Raw genomic sequence first — 13,234 nt, forward strand, 5'->3', positions numbered from 1 at the left:
ATTGAAACTTAAATTAAGTTCATCAGCCATCTCCCTAAGTAGCGAACTTTCACAACATTTTCGTTCGTTTTTTGAGGTGGAAGGACAACCGGATAGTGGTTCATCTTCACATGATTCGTGGCCATTTTTAAATCTATTGAATCAGGCAAAAACGTTTGACTGGCTCATACAATTATCTCCAAAAGCTTTTTTTAATAGTTCGTAATTCTCAGAAGCTGATTTCCCGGTTTTAAAACAAAATCTTACGCAAACTCGTTGCTCCATTTTATGTCCATTTTCACGCACACAGAATCCGGCAACGAGCCCCAAGAGACCCACACTCAGCCAGCTGCCACAACGAACTGACTAAAGGAAACGCAGTTCCTGTCAGAGGGAGTTCAAGAACAAGGCAATGACTCATTCCCCACCATCCGTGTACCTGTCCGCTGAACCAAGCAGTAGCGTACCCATTCTTAAAACTTTCCAAGCACACCTCTTAAGAAACTTGTCAAGCGGTTGCTATTGCTGCCCCAGCAAGTGAACATAAACCGATAATTTACAATAAAAGAGCGTATTCATAATCGCAAATTAGATATAAATTAAAGTAGTATCTACACTGCTGAATAATCACCATTGTCTGACATTCTGACAGGGTGATAAATAAGAAAATAATTCCTAATCTAATAAATAATGAAGCATATGAACAAGTACATATTTATTCAGTGAAAAGTCGGGCGCATTGCCATATGGTATAGTAACATGCTGCCACGATATGTCGGCTCAGAGTCTTCTAGCCATCTTTAGATGTACACTGGCGAAAGTGTACTGAGCTTCCACATTTAAGATCCTGCTGGCGCATGCGTGAGATATTGAGTTGTCATTGCTTGTACGGCGCTTGAACGATTGCGCTTCTGTCACGGGCTTCCGCGCGCCCTCTGTGATGGAAGCTCGCATCATCGGTATCTGATCGATCACCTTCACACGGTAAAACGCACGGAACGATGCCGTTTCCAATTAGAGACCGCACGGCACCCCATCGTACTAGAAACATCGTTCTCTGCGTATCTGGCGCCGTTCTGCTATTTAACGGTGTGGAGTCTGTCGATGAGGCGAGATTTCACTACAGAAGGTGCTGGGAACAGGGCACACAGCTGCTGAAGAAGCTCATGCGTTCAAACAACGCATGCGCAGTGACAGTCTGGTATACCGTGCATGCGCCGACGGAGTCTTCAATAGGACAGCTCACAAGAGAAGTGCATGAAAATGTGCTTAGAATATAAACAGCGCTTCCCAAGAACAGTCGCATGAATTATAGTCCAGTAGAATTATCATTCAAAAGCATACAAAAGGTTTTATTGTTTTAATGGATTCGTTTGTGTTCCAATATGACTATCCTAGGTTTTCCCCCTCGGCGGAGTTGTGGAAAAGTGGTGGGGGCAAAAATGTACCCGAAAAGGGGGTATTTTTTTCGGTTTTGTGATTGTATCTCGTAAATGACTCACAATATCGAAAACATAGTGGAATTAGAGATTGTAGGGCATGAAATTCTGCATTGAATGAAACATCTGCATATTTTTTTGACCACCCGTTTCCATACTAGTGCTAAATTGGACCAATTTTACATGTTCATGAAAAATTTTCGTTTTAACCTTTGTTTTTGGTAATATCGTTGAAACTAACCCACCTATCAATAATGTCGTTCATAAAAAAGATATGGACGGATAAATTCTGCATTCGATGAAACCAAAAGTGAATTTATTGGCCCACCCAATTGTGTACAGCTCCTCATTAAAGTTGGACCATTTCTCACTGTCAATGAGGACAATTTCAAATGTAGTTCTTCAGTAATTCTTATGTACACTTTTTAAAAACAGAACAATAGCAACCCATTGTCTTGTACTTATTTAATATAGTGATAGAATAAAATATTAAAATTTTGTAAAATTTGAAAAATAATATTAAAAAAGTTTTTCATATATCGAGGGTTAAGAAATGAGACCTCGTATCTGACAGATGTCAGAAAAAGTCCTGGCTCAAAAAAAACTTGCAAGTTGAAGAAATATATGTTATAACAAAATTATGCAAAAAACACAACGCACAACCTGAGAGTAATAAATGATTATGCTCTAAACAAAAAAATCAAAGCAATCAAAATATTTACTAAAAAGGTATATTTTTTAGCTACCCTGTAAAATTTGTCTTTTTGTCAGATACGTGGTCTCCGTTCTTAACCCTCGATATAATATAGTGATACTCACTCAACTCATATGAAGGCGGCAGGAAGTGATAGACACTCCTTGAAATTAAGTAGTAGTTATTATATTCCGTAATTACAAAATTTTACATAAATGTATGAGATGAAAAGGGTAAAAGTAGGTATGTACACAAATTTCACATACGTCGACGTCTGACTGTCATTGCACGACTCGGCTCCTCAAAGTCAGTAATTTTCATCACCTCATATATACAGTCCAGGTCTTCGTCAACATCTGGTTCGTCCGTTTCATCTGGTTGCAGGGAGTTAGTGCGTGAGTTCCCCTTGCAGTTGACACAAATTAATGAGCACTTAATAGCACCCTTCCGACACACACAACTACCTGCACAGCCCTCGTTGCATTTTCAGGAAATTGTTGAGAGAAGAGACTGTGGAACTGATTCTTTGGAGGTAGGAACGGGGCCAAGACCAAACTCTGAAGCTTGTCATCCCCAGAGGAGCGGATCCGTCTCGTGTCCTATCCACATTTGTACTTGTAAGTAGGTCCTCAAGCAACACTGGTGAGCTGCTTCCGTCGTTGGTGGTAGGGATGCTAGGGTGAATCTGTATTTCACAGTCGCTTTGGAAAACAGATCGAATCGCAACTTGTCTAAAGTGTCTCCTGCCGTACCTCCATAGAGGGTTGTTACAAATCGGAGGCCAGCTTCGACAATACCTTCAGCTTGAGTCTCATGCTCTAAGAAAAGTTTGATATCTTCCAGAAGATATTTATTTTTGACCAGTAGATTGACCACCTTCTTCTTGCCCTGACCGAAGAGTGCTGGAGTTGTGTCACATCCACTTACGGAGTGGAGAAATATGAGTGGCCTTCTGATGTTGTTTGCCAATTTGAAACTGCTGGAACCAAATACTTTTGATGAGGTCTTTCCTCTTCCAGGTTTCAAGAAATATATATTTGCTGATGGTGTGGCTAGGGCATTGAGCATGATGAGAAGGTCCGTATCCTCACCAACAACCACAACCTTCTCATGTTCCTGTGATGCCTCAAGCGCTGTGGCAACAATTTGGTGGTCTGCGTCTTCATTAGCTTACTTTACTGAGAAGCCTTCATCTTCAAGCCTCGAAATAAGCAAACTAAGGAGACGTGCTTTATTTCTGTCATTGGAAAGGAATTGCTCCTGAGTCGTAGTCACCATCATCAACTCGGTAAAGATTACCTCAGGAGCAGTGTTTCTTTTGTTTCGGCGGAGGCGCTCAGCATATTTGATGTTCTTGGTGGGCAGGACGTCTGGGTAGCTATCGAACACCACACTTGTCGCACTTCCGCTGTAGTGTCTTGTTAAACTGCACATTCACATTATGCACAATATTCTAGCAAAGCAAAAGCTGCTCCTCCAAATAGTGCATTTTAAATGAAAATCAGAGGTGACCCATATAAAATATATTTGCCTCCAAATTTGGTCAAATGTAGGGTTCTGATTTTTTTGAAGGTAACTTTCTGGACGATTACCTTAGGAGTTACAAAAGATACACTTTTGTCATTATTACACTGGCTTGCCAAGCAGAACATATACACAAAGGCAAAAAGGCTTTGCCGTTTAATAAGGGATTGCCAAAGTTGACCTCAAATTTCTTATCACGGAATTTACCCCTGACTTTGAACAGTTTTTTAAATTTTTTTTCAATCTTTACTCATGATAATGTTATTTTTGAGTTCTCTGCATAAAACTGATCTAGAGACCTAGATTTGTAAATGTGAAGTAGCTTACATGCAAAGCAATGAAAGTACAAACTTAGCCGTACAGAAACGGGTGGTCCATTTCACTATTGGTCTCATCAAACGCAGAACTTATTCCTCTATATCGTTTGTAGGAACCACTTTATTGATAAATGAGTAGTTTCAACGATATTACCAAAACACAGGGGTTAAAACGAAAAAAAAAAAAAAAAAATGGTTCAAATGGCTCTGAGCACTATGGGACTTAACATCTATGGTCATCAGTCTCCTAGAACTTAGAACCACTTAAACCTAACTAACCTAAGGACATCACACAACACCCAGTCATCACGAGGCAGAGAAAATCCCTGACCCCCCGGGCGTGGGAAGCGAGAACGCTACCGCACGACCACGAGCTGCAGACTTGAAACGAAAATGTTTCATCAACATGTAAAACTGGTCCAGTTTTGAAGAGCACTAGTATGGAACGGGTGGTCCAAAAAACATGCGGGTGGTCTCATTCAACGTAGAATTTCATGCCCTACAATTTTTAATTCCACTATATTTTCTATATTGTGAGTCATTTACGAGATATAATCACAAAACCGGAAAAATACCCCTTTTTCGGGTAAATTTTTGCCCCCCCCCCCCCACCACTTTTCCACAACTCCGCCGTGTGGGAAACCTAGGACAGCCATATTGGGCCACAAATGAAGCCGTTAAAATAATAAAACCTTTTGTAGCAATTATTTCCGATTTGTATAATTTTTAGGTTTAACTCCACTGGACCGAGCGAGGTGGCGCAGTGGTTAGCACACTGGACTCGCATTCGGGAGGACGACGGTTCAACCCCGCGTTCGGCCATCCTGATTTAGGTTTTCGGTGATTTCCCTAGATCACACCAAGCAAATGCCGGGATGGTTCCTTTGAAGGGGCGCGGCCGACTTCCTTTCCCATTCTTCCCTAATCCGAGCTTGTGCTCCGTCTCTAATGACCTCGTTGTCGACGGGACGTTAAACACCAATATCCTCCTCCTAACTCCACTGGACTATTTTTCTAATGAAGAACTGTGCGTCTTACTGGGAGAGGCATTTGAATGATTACCCATTCCGTAGCTAAGAAGGGAACTTACGTACTGGGAAGGAACAAAATATCAATATAACAGAGCCAAAAACACACAAAGTTGTGACTTATTGCTGTATTTCCCTCTGCTTAAAATAATTATGCTATTCGAACAACAAACTACAAGACTCTTAATATGAAAAACCACAAGTAAAGTTATTACCCGATTGTCATTCCATCATCAGGCTTCGCTGTGTGATACATGATATATCATCAACATCCTGCATTGAAGTATAACCATCTGCTACAATATGCTTGGCAAAAGGCAACCAATACCATCGTTTCAAAACATAATTAGTGTGGCATTTTATATTGGGCTGCTTCATTGCAAAAGTGATGTGACTATTGAAAAGTGCTTGTAGTCAAACGTGTATACGTTCTGTTCCATTTCAGCTGCGCAATACTACTAGGTCAGTAGAAAAAGTTTGTTTTTCAGATAGCAGAATCATTTTCAGCAGAGGGAAACACAGCAATATGTCAAATGAAACTATACGTTTCCAGAGAACTTTTCAAGTTTCAAACATCTATGATGTATATATGGAGACCGAAGAGACAAACGGAAATTATTACCAAGCTCTGGATTCGAATCGACATCTGCTGCTTAGTAGACAGATGCGTTAACGACTATGCCACCCTGGCACATTGGCGTTTTACAACTGCAAGGAATATCCTAGTACACCTTTCTAAAAAAAACCAAATTCAATGCTGTTCGAGTTTGGAGGAGTGCCAAATGGGCTGAGGCGTGAATGGCAATCTGAACTGAGGGGGGTAGACCATGCAGTTGTGAGAATTTGTACCGAGACCGAGATTCGAAATCATTTCTCAAGTTCATTAGGTAGATGCGTTAACTACTACGCCATCCTGGCACAGTGGCGTTGTACAACTGCGCACACTACTGTAGTATTCCCCCTAATCAACCCAAATTTAATGCTTTTCGAATTTAAGGGAAATGCCAAGTGACCTGAAGTGTGAATGGTAATTTAGATTGCAGAGGGTGGCATACTAGGGCAATCCATGCAGTTGTCGAAACTCACTTTGCTAAGATGGTGTAGTGGTTAGCGTATCTGCTTAGTGAGCAGGACACCTGGGTTCGAATCCCACTCTTGGTACAAATTTTCATTCATCGCTTCAGCCTGCAAATATACATCAACATGTCACAACGCTGAAATATGTGTGTTTCTGGCCCCATATATCGATATTTTGTTTCTTTACAGTACCAAATTTCCCACTGTGCTGTATGCCATTTTCCACCGACCATCTGCCATAGTGTGCTGCAGCGTTAATTTAAAAGACCCGCTGTTTCAAACTGTTCAAACTGTTGCGTAGTGGGTAAGCAGGCAGTGCCCTTTGCGTTATCCAGGAGAATGGCCAGTGAGTCGGCCGCAGCCTTCGCGGTGGTCTGTGCCGTGGGCTGTCGACACTGTATTGTCTTTGAGAGTTAAAGTGAGCGGTTTTACCCCCAATGTTAGCCGAGAGCGCTAATCCGCTGCTTCCTGGACTCGGGTAGGCACGCCAGCCCCAAATCGAATCCGCCCGGCGGATTAACGACGAGGGCCGGTGTGCTGGCTAGCCTGGATGTGGTTTTTAGGCGGTTTTCCACATCCCAGTAGGTGAATACCGGGCTGGTCCCCACGTCCTGCCTCAGTTACACGACTCGCAGACATTTGAAAACGTTTCCACCATTTCGTGGCTTACACTAGACGCAGACAGCTGGCGTATACTACTTCTGTCCTGGGGGGTACGGGGTGGCAACAGGAAGGGCGTTCGGCCACCCTCTGACACTAAAATTGCCAAATCCATAGTAACATAACTGACCCCGCGTTGGAGTGGGACAAAGGCCCAAGGAAATGATGATGATGAGTTGAAGTGAGTGGTTTTGTTTTCTGATGTTTTCTTGTCGATGTCCACGAAAGAACCGCGTAGATAGAGATCATTGATTACTACAATACGCTTCCAGCTGTCATATTGGCAGGTTCAACATTGTTGTGTTTTTCTGTTGACGTTAGGTGTTATTAAACGAATACAAGCAGGGACTAAGAATTTGCCACTCTTAGCGATGTTTGTTGTACCTGTGTGCTTTTCCTTAAGAGGAATTCGTTTGACAATGTTATTCTGTGGTTTGCGTAGCTCTAGCTGTTCTTTAAATATTTATATGTTTTAACACTACTATACTGAGGGGATGAAATGTTATATTGCTACTAAACCAACCCAAATATTACTAATCCACTTTTTATTCAAAGGAAGATTGTAACCTTCCCACAAAATAAATATTATGAATAATATTCACATTTAGTGTAACCTCCCAAAAAATAAATTGCGTAACCTATCAATAATAAAATGTGACTAACCTCTCAATTATATTGCGACTCACTTATAACCTTTCAATAATTGACTGTGAATTTAAACTGGGAAATTTTGGACGTCAGCAGTGCTGCGTCATGGCCCTGAAAATTCATTCTGAATAAATTGAAAAATCTTACTTCAATTAGGTCGCCGGATAACGCGTATATATTTCTGCTCCTATAAGAAATTTTTCTGGCGCAGCTCAGTGCAATGCTGGCCGATAGATTTGTCATGTATAAAAAGAAAGAACTGATATTTCTTTTCAATAATCGGGATGACGAAGGTTTGGAGAAATTAGTAAATTCTTTAAATTGAAATGAATGATTGTCAAAAGTTACTTTTTATGAGAAAGATTATTACTAAGAGATTTTTTTAAAAACATTTACATGGACTTGATATAACAGTGCTACATATGCGCGAGGCTGCTTTTACCTTACACTACAACGCTCAGGCTCCGCCATCGCTCTACACGACCTGCCCAGCCAACTCGATTCACACGACTGCTAGCTACTACTACTACTAACACACAGTTCCTACTGCAGTCAACACTGCTCTTTGGTCTGAGATTCTCTTATAGCTTACATATCGCAGGCAGCACATGAACAGAGCAATCCATTGAAATTACATCTGCTCGAGTGCGCTAGCAATAAATTCCTTAATCATGGACCTCTTACAAAATATAATTTATTGGTTGCGCATTAACTGATTACAATTATTAGGTACATACAGATTAAGTACAAAATGCCTTTTTTATACCCTACTGTAACTGTAAATTTTACAATGGTTTTGCAAAGTAGTGTTAAGTGATGCACCGATTCGTTTGGCAGCCATTAAATATGGTGCGATTATACATCGCTGTCATTTTACTGGTACAAGTCCGTCGCTGGTAGAAATACTCATGAGGAGTTGGTTCGATTCCCATATAAGCGTATCAGTTGAAGGGGCATGCCTTTGGTTGCAAGAATTTCCTTATTGTGTGTTTATAAACAGTAACAGAGTGACGTTGCTCGTCTTTATATTCCAGCGCATCCGGAATTGAGTAAGCTTAGATCACCAATTTCTTTTAATATGTCGTTAGTTGTTGGTGCTTATATTTATTATTTTACTATTAAGTTTGAACAATTGTTTGTGTCTCAGTGGGTTTCCAGATTAGTTTTATCTGGGGGGTTACTGGTTTTCGATGTTGTTAAGTTGGACATTTATGGGAGTATCCAGGAGATTAACTTTGTTGTAGTATTAATGTTGTTTTTCTCTTTTTAATCTGTTAGTGGCTGTCATTTGCAGTTCACCTTTAGAGGCCTTAAAGTAATCCCAAATTGAAGCGTAGTTAATGACCGATGTATCTTATGTCGGTTAAGGGTTCTCACTTACTGTATTTAGATTATGGTCTCCATATGAAGTAATACTTTAGCGTGCATGAAGCTGAACAGGGACGCATTTCTAAGTACGTTGTAAACCACGTATAACCCTAAGCCTTGCAGAGTCGCTTAACAGCACTAGCTGGTTGTTGGTTCTGGTTCCTCACTTTAGAGGTCGTTCAAGTATCGTGAAACGGATAAACCCCAGCTCTCCACTGAGGTGTTGCTCGAAGGGCCGAGTGGAGTTTTCTTTTTTTAGCCCTGGAATGGGTCATCATTCAAACGTCTCCCGCGGTAGGAAGTGCAGTTTTGCTTATGAATGTCTCCTAACACTGTTATCGGGATGAGAGGCTTATATGATAAATACATTTTCGTGCGTTCTGAGCGTGCGAGGTGACACGCTTCCCTTGTCAGTGTGCTTTTTTGCCAGTGGACAAGTAAATACCGTCACAAGACTCTGCGCCGATATATAGTGACAGCAAATTGTAGTTCGCAGAGAATTTCATGGAATACTTCATGGGAAATGCTTAAAAGTAAGCAAACCATCCGTAATTCTATATGCAAAGTGTTGTGAAACGACTGTTACGGGTATCTAAATTGATGTAATGTCCTGAAGAAAACGTTTAATACTTACAGTTCTGAAGTTAGCAGCACACCTTGTGGCATGTGCAGCCTGGCGCGGCCAATGACGTCCACGTCAGCGCGGGAAAGCACGTCCTCTGCAACAGTAATACATTCGTTATCGTTTTAGTTTCGTCGAGAAAATGCAAATTTTTTAAAGAATCGAATCCCCGCATAAAGAAGAATTCGAAGGCCACATTGTTTCACAAAATAATGAGTTAAGTTGTTAAGTATTTGAAGAGAAGGTAAACGACAAAAAGTTTACAAAAGGATTGAAATTGTGTACAAAGTGCTCTCAATATGAAATACTGGATGGATGTAGTATGGGTAATTTGTACTCTGTTTTAAGCACAAGCTAATTTTTCAAGCATATCTGTGTTTATGGCATCTATCTCCTGAACTATGTGTTGCACAGTGATATAAGTTTGCAGGTATTTACAATGGTATGTATGGATAAGGTGTGCAAAATGTTGCGAATAGAGTTAGTAGTGAAGGAGCAATAAATTTAAAAGTCATGCCTGATGCTATAAAAATGTAATAATCGACAAACTTTATCCTTTCGCCATTTTGTGAGGGGGAGGGGCAGGGTGTCAGAAGGAAAATAGTTCTAAAATGTTTGAAATTATGTAGAAAATTTGTTGGAAGTCGCCAGTTGCGCCCATTCACAAATACTGGGTGAATATAGTCTGGTTAATCTGCGTGTCATGAGCAATGCTGCCTCAAGACTTATATACAATTTCCAGTTGTAATATTTGTCTTGCTGTGTTAAAAATTTAATGTATGATTATACCTCTTAATGAGTAGATTATGAACGGAATTTAAATTTTTAAATTTGGTCAATAATGACTTGAAATATAGCACTCCGTCTTCAGGCCACGAGTGGCTTACCGCGACCATCCGACCGCCGTGTCATCCTCAGCGGAGGATGCGGATAGGAGGGGCATGGGGTCAGCACACCGCTCTCCCGGTCGTTATGATGGTGTTCTTGACCGAAGCCGCTACTATTCGGTCGAGTAGCTCCTCAATTGGCATCACGAGGCTGAGTGCACCCCGAAAAATGGCAAAAGCGCATGGCGGCCCGGATGGTCACCCATCCAAGTGCCGACCACGCCCGACAGCGCTTAACTTCGGTGATCTCACGGGGACCGGTGTATCCACTGCGACAAGGCCGTAATGACTTGAAACATAGCAACTCAAATTTTTGCTGCACCTGAAAACCGTTATATAAGCAACCTACCATTCGGCCATACCCAGTGAACTATGGACCATGAACCGAATTAACCATTTGGTAACACAGATAGGGGAGGCGTGCATAAAAAAGGCAAATCCCCTGCAGAGGCCTCATAAGCAAATTTCCTTTGAGCCCTCTCGCTCATTTGCTTTAGTTGGCCTTGTGAGCGTACAAATATCAATGGCGCTTCGATAGATCGGAAGTTATCCCTACCGTTCTCCGCTAAGCCCAAGATCCACATGGCGTGCAAATCCCCCGTGAGTTACGGAGTGTGGTGAGCGTTTGGTGCCTGTCGAAAACACGGGTAGGCAGTTGGTCTGCCATATCGCATCATGCGGCGAATAAGTATGTGGGGGCGCGGTCTCTTTACGGCGACCGAACGAAATCGAATGGGACAATGACTAAGTTAAATGAAAATGGTGTGTGTGTGTGTGTGTGTGTGTGTGTGTGTGTGTGTGTTCATGTAAGCTGAGTGGACTGAAGCTTGACGTAAGAACGAATTTCAAGATCTCGAGATACACTCATAATAAAAGCTGTGTTATTCATAAACTGTTTAATTTCAAGACACATTTTCATCATAATGTGTTCAATGAGTGAGTAACACTTAAGAAATGCAGTAGCAGACTTGGCACGACACGTGTCACACAGGCACATGGTTATTGCAGCGAGCCGGCCGGAGTGGCCGAGCGGTTCTAGGCGCTACAGTCTGGCGCCGCGTGATCGTTCCGGTCGCAGGTTCGAATCCTGCCTCGGGCATGGATGTGTGTGATATCCTTAGGTTAGTTAGGTTTAAGTAGTTCTAAGTTCTAGGGGACTGATGACCACAGCAGCTAAGTCCCATAGTGCTCAGAGCCATTTGAACCATTTATTGCAGCGACATGTGCACCTCGGCATTTAAGATGTCTGGAAATGCTGTCTAGAAATAGTTTCATTCCGAATCAATATGACCGCAAACAAAATGTCAAGAAAATGAACAGTTTATAAAATAGTCAAACGAGGGGGCAAATTACTGCCTACTCTCCCCACTCTGCCCCCACTTTCTCGCAGCTGAGCCCTTGCACATTTAAAGAAGGAAATCAGATGTCGATCCTACTTGAGTTTCTGGTCCCAACAAGTTGTCCCTTGAGTAACGAAGTTTCCTATGATCTGCGAGACCGAGTCTGCTTAATATGAGGTTATGGTTGAGGCCTCAATGCACCTGAGTGATCTGCACCTTCCGACATTATTGATAATCAGATCGCTCCTCTTTGGATCACTGCAGGTGTCGTGCAATAGATAATTTAGTGAACTGAATTTATTAAGCAGGACTAGACGTAACATATGTAAAATATAGTAGCTGTATTTCACAAGATGATAAAAATCGGGAGTTCATCAAACAAACGAACGGTTACTATAAAACCCCATTCATTACAATTCCCTGTAGATTTCAAGTTAAGCACAAGTGCACGAAGACAGGAAACTGTTACGTTCATTTAGTCGTGATACAGATTACGATGGGATTAAAATACCAGCACCTTGGCAAAGATGGGATAATGAGAGGAAGTGAATGTTTTGAAGTCAACACAACACCTAGGAAAACAACTAACTTCGCAGAAGTCACACAGTGATTCCCGAATGTTAATCAGAGAGGAAAGAAAGAACTACGGAAAGAATCGTGTATGCACCAGCTACGTATCTTGATTGAGCACATATTCAGCTCAGGATTGCTAATAAACGTACTTGAATAAAAAGGGTGAAAACCCTAATGTCAATCTAAAATCTTCACATACATCCAATAACTCGATATGTAAATTGCTCATCATAACACATTATCGCTACCCACGAGTGACGGCTCTGGTGGCAGAAATTTATACGTCGTCCGGCGTGTAGCGAAGGATGCTCTCATTCGGAGCCCAGAGTAGAGGTACCTCTGTCGGCTAAAGCATCCCCTGGGGAATCTCGTTTGGAAGTAAGTTCTATAGATTTTTACTGTATATGTTAAGTGTGAGCCCTGTTCATGATTTTGCTCACAAATGACAGTGATTCTTTCGAGCGCCGACCTATCACGTCCGTTCTAACGATCCAGCAATCTCCGTTACATACTAAATTTTAATACGGTTAACCAATTGTTGGGTTTGTTAGTGGTGGAACTTAGAAATATGCAATGTCTGACACCCACCATCTGCTCTATTTCATGTTACAGCCAACCAGGCCTTCTCCAAGTACGCACAAACGAGTTCAATTCTCCGACTGAAGAATTTATTTATGCACTGAGGTGATAAGTCATGGGATTCCTCCTAATATCCTTCGGACCTTCTTTTGCACGGGGTAGTGCAACAATCCAAGTCGTTAGACGTGCCCTTCAGAAATATTGAACTACGTTACCTCTATAGTAGTTCATAATTGTGAAAGAGTTGCCGGTGCAGGATTTTGTGCACGAACTGACCTCTCGATTATGTCCCCAAATGGTCGATGGGACTCGTGTTGGGCGATCTGGGTGGCCATATCATTCGCTTGAATTGTCCAGAATGTTCAAGCCAATCTCGAACAATTGCGGCCTGGTGACATGGTTGGGAACGTGCAGCCCACGAATGGCTTAAAGTGGTCTCCAAGTAGCTGAACATAACACACCACACTATTTTTGAACCACCACCAGCTTGCACAGCACC

The 13,234-nt window shown here is 41.8% G+C and overlaps 1 protein-coding gene across 1 annotated transcript in view; it reads right to left on the reverse strand.

Moving 5' to 3' along the window:
• Window positions 1–13,234, reverse strand: part of LOC124799036 — a 198,208-nt gene that overhangs the window by 110,804 nt on the left and 74,170 nt on the right. The window contains exon 10 of the mRNA XM_047262573.1: window positions 9,369–9,453. Within this exon, the coding sequence (XP_047118529.1) occupies window positions 9,369–9,453 (85 nt within the window). The remainder of the gene's footprint in view (window positions 1–9,368; window positions 9,454–13,234) is intronic.

This window comes from Schistocerca piceifrons, chromosome 5 (genome assembly GCF_021461385.2).
Source record: "Schistocerca piceifrons isolate TAMUIC-IGC-003096 chromosome 5, iqSchPice1.1, whole genome shotgun sequence".
Lineage (NCBI taxonomy): Eukaryota > Metazoa > Arthropoda > Insecta > Orthoptera > Acrididae > Schistocerca > Schistocerca piceifrons.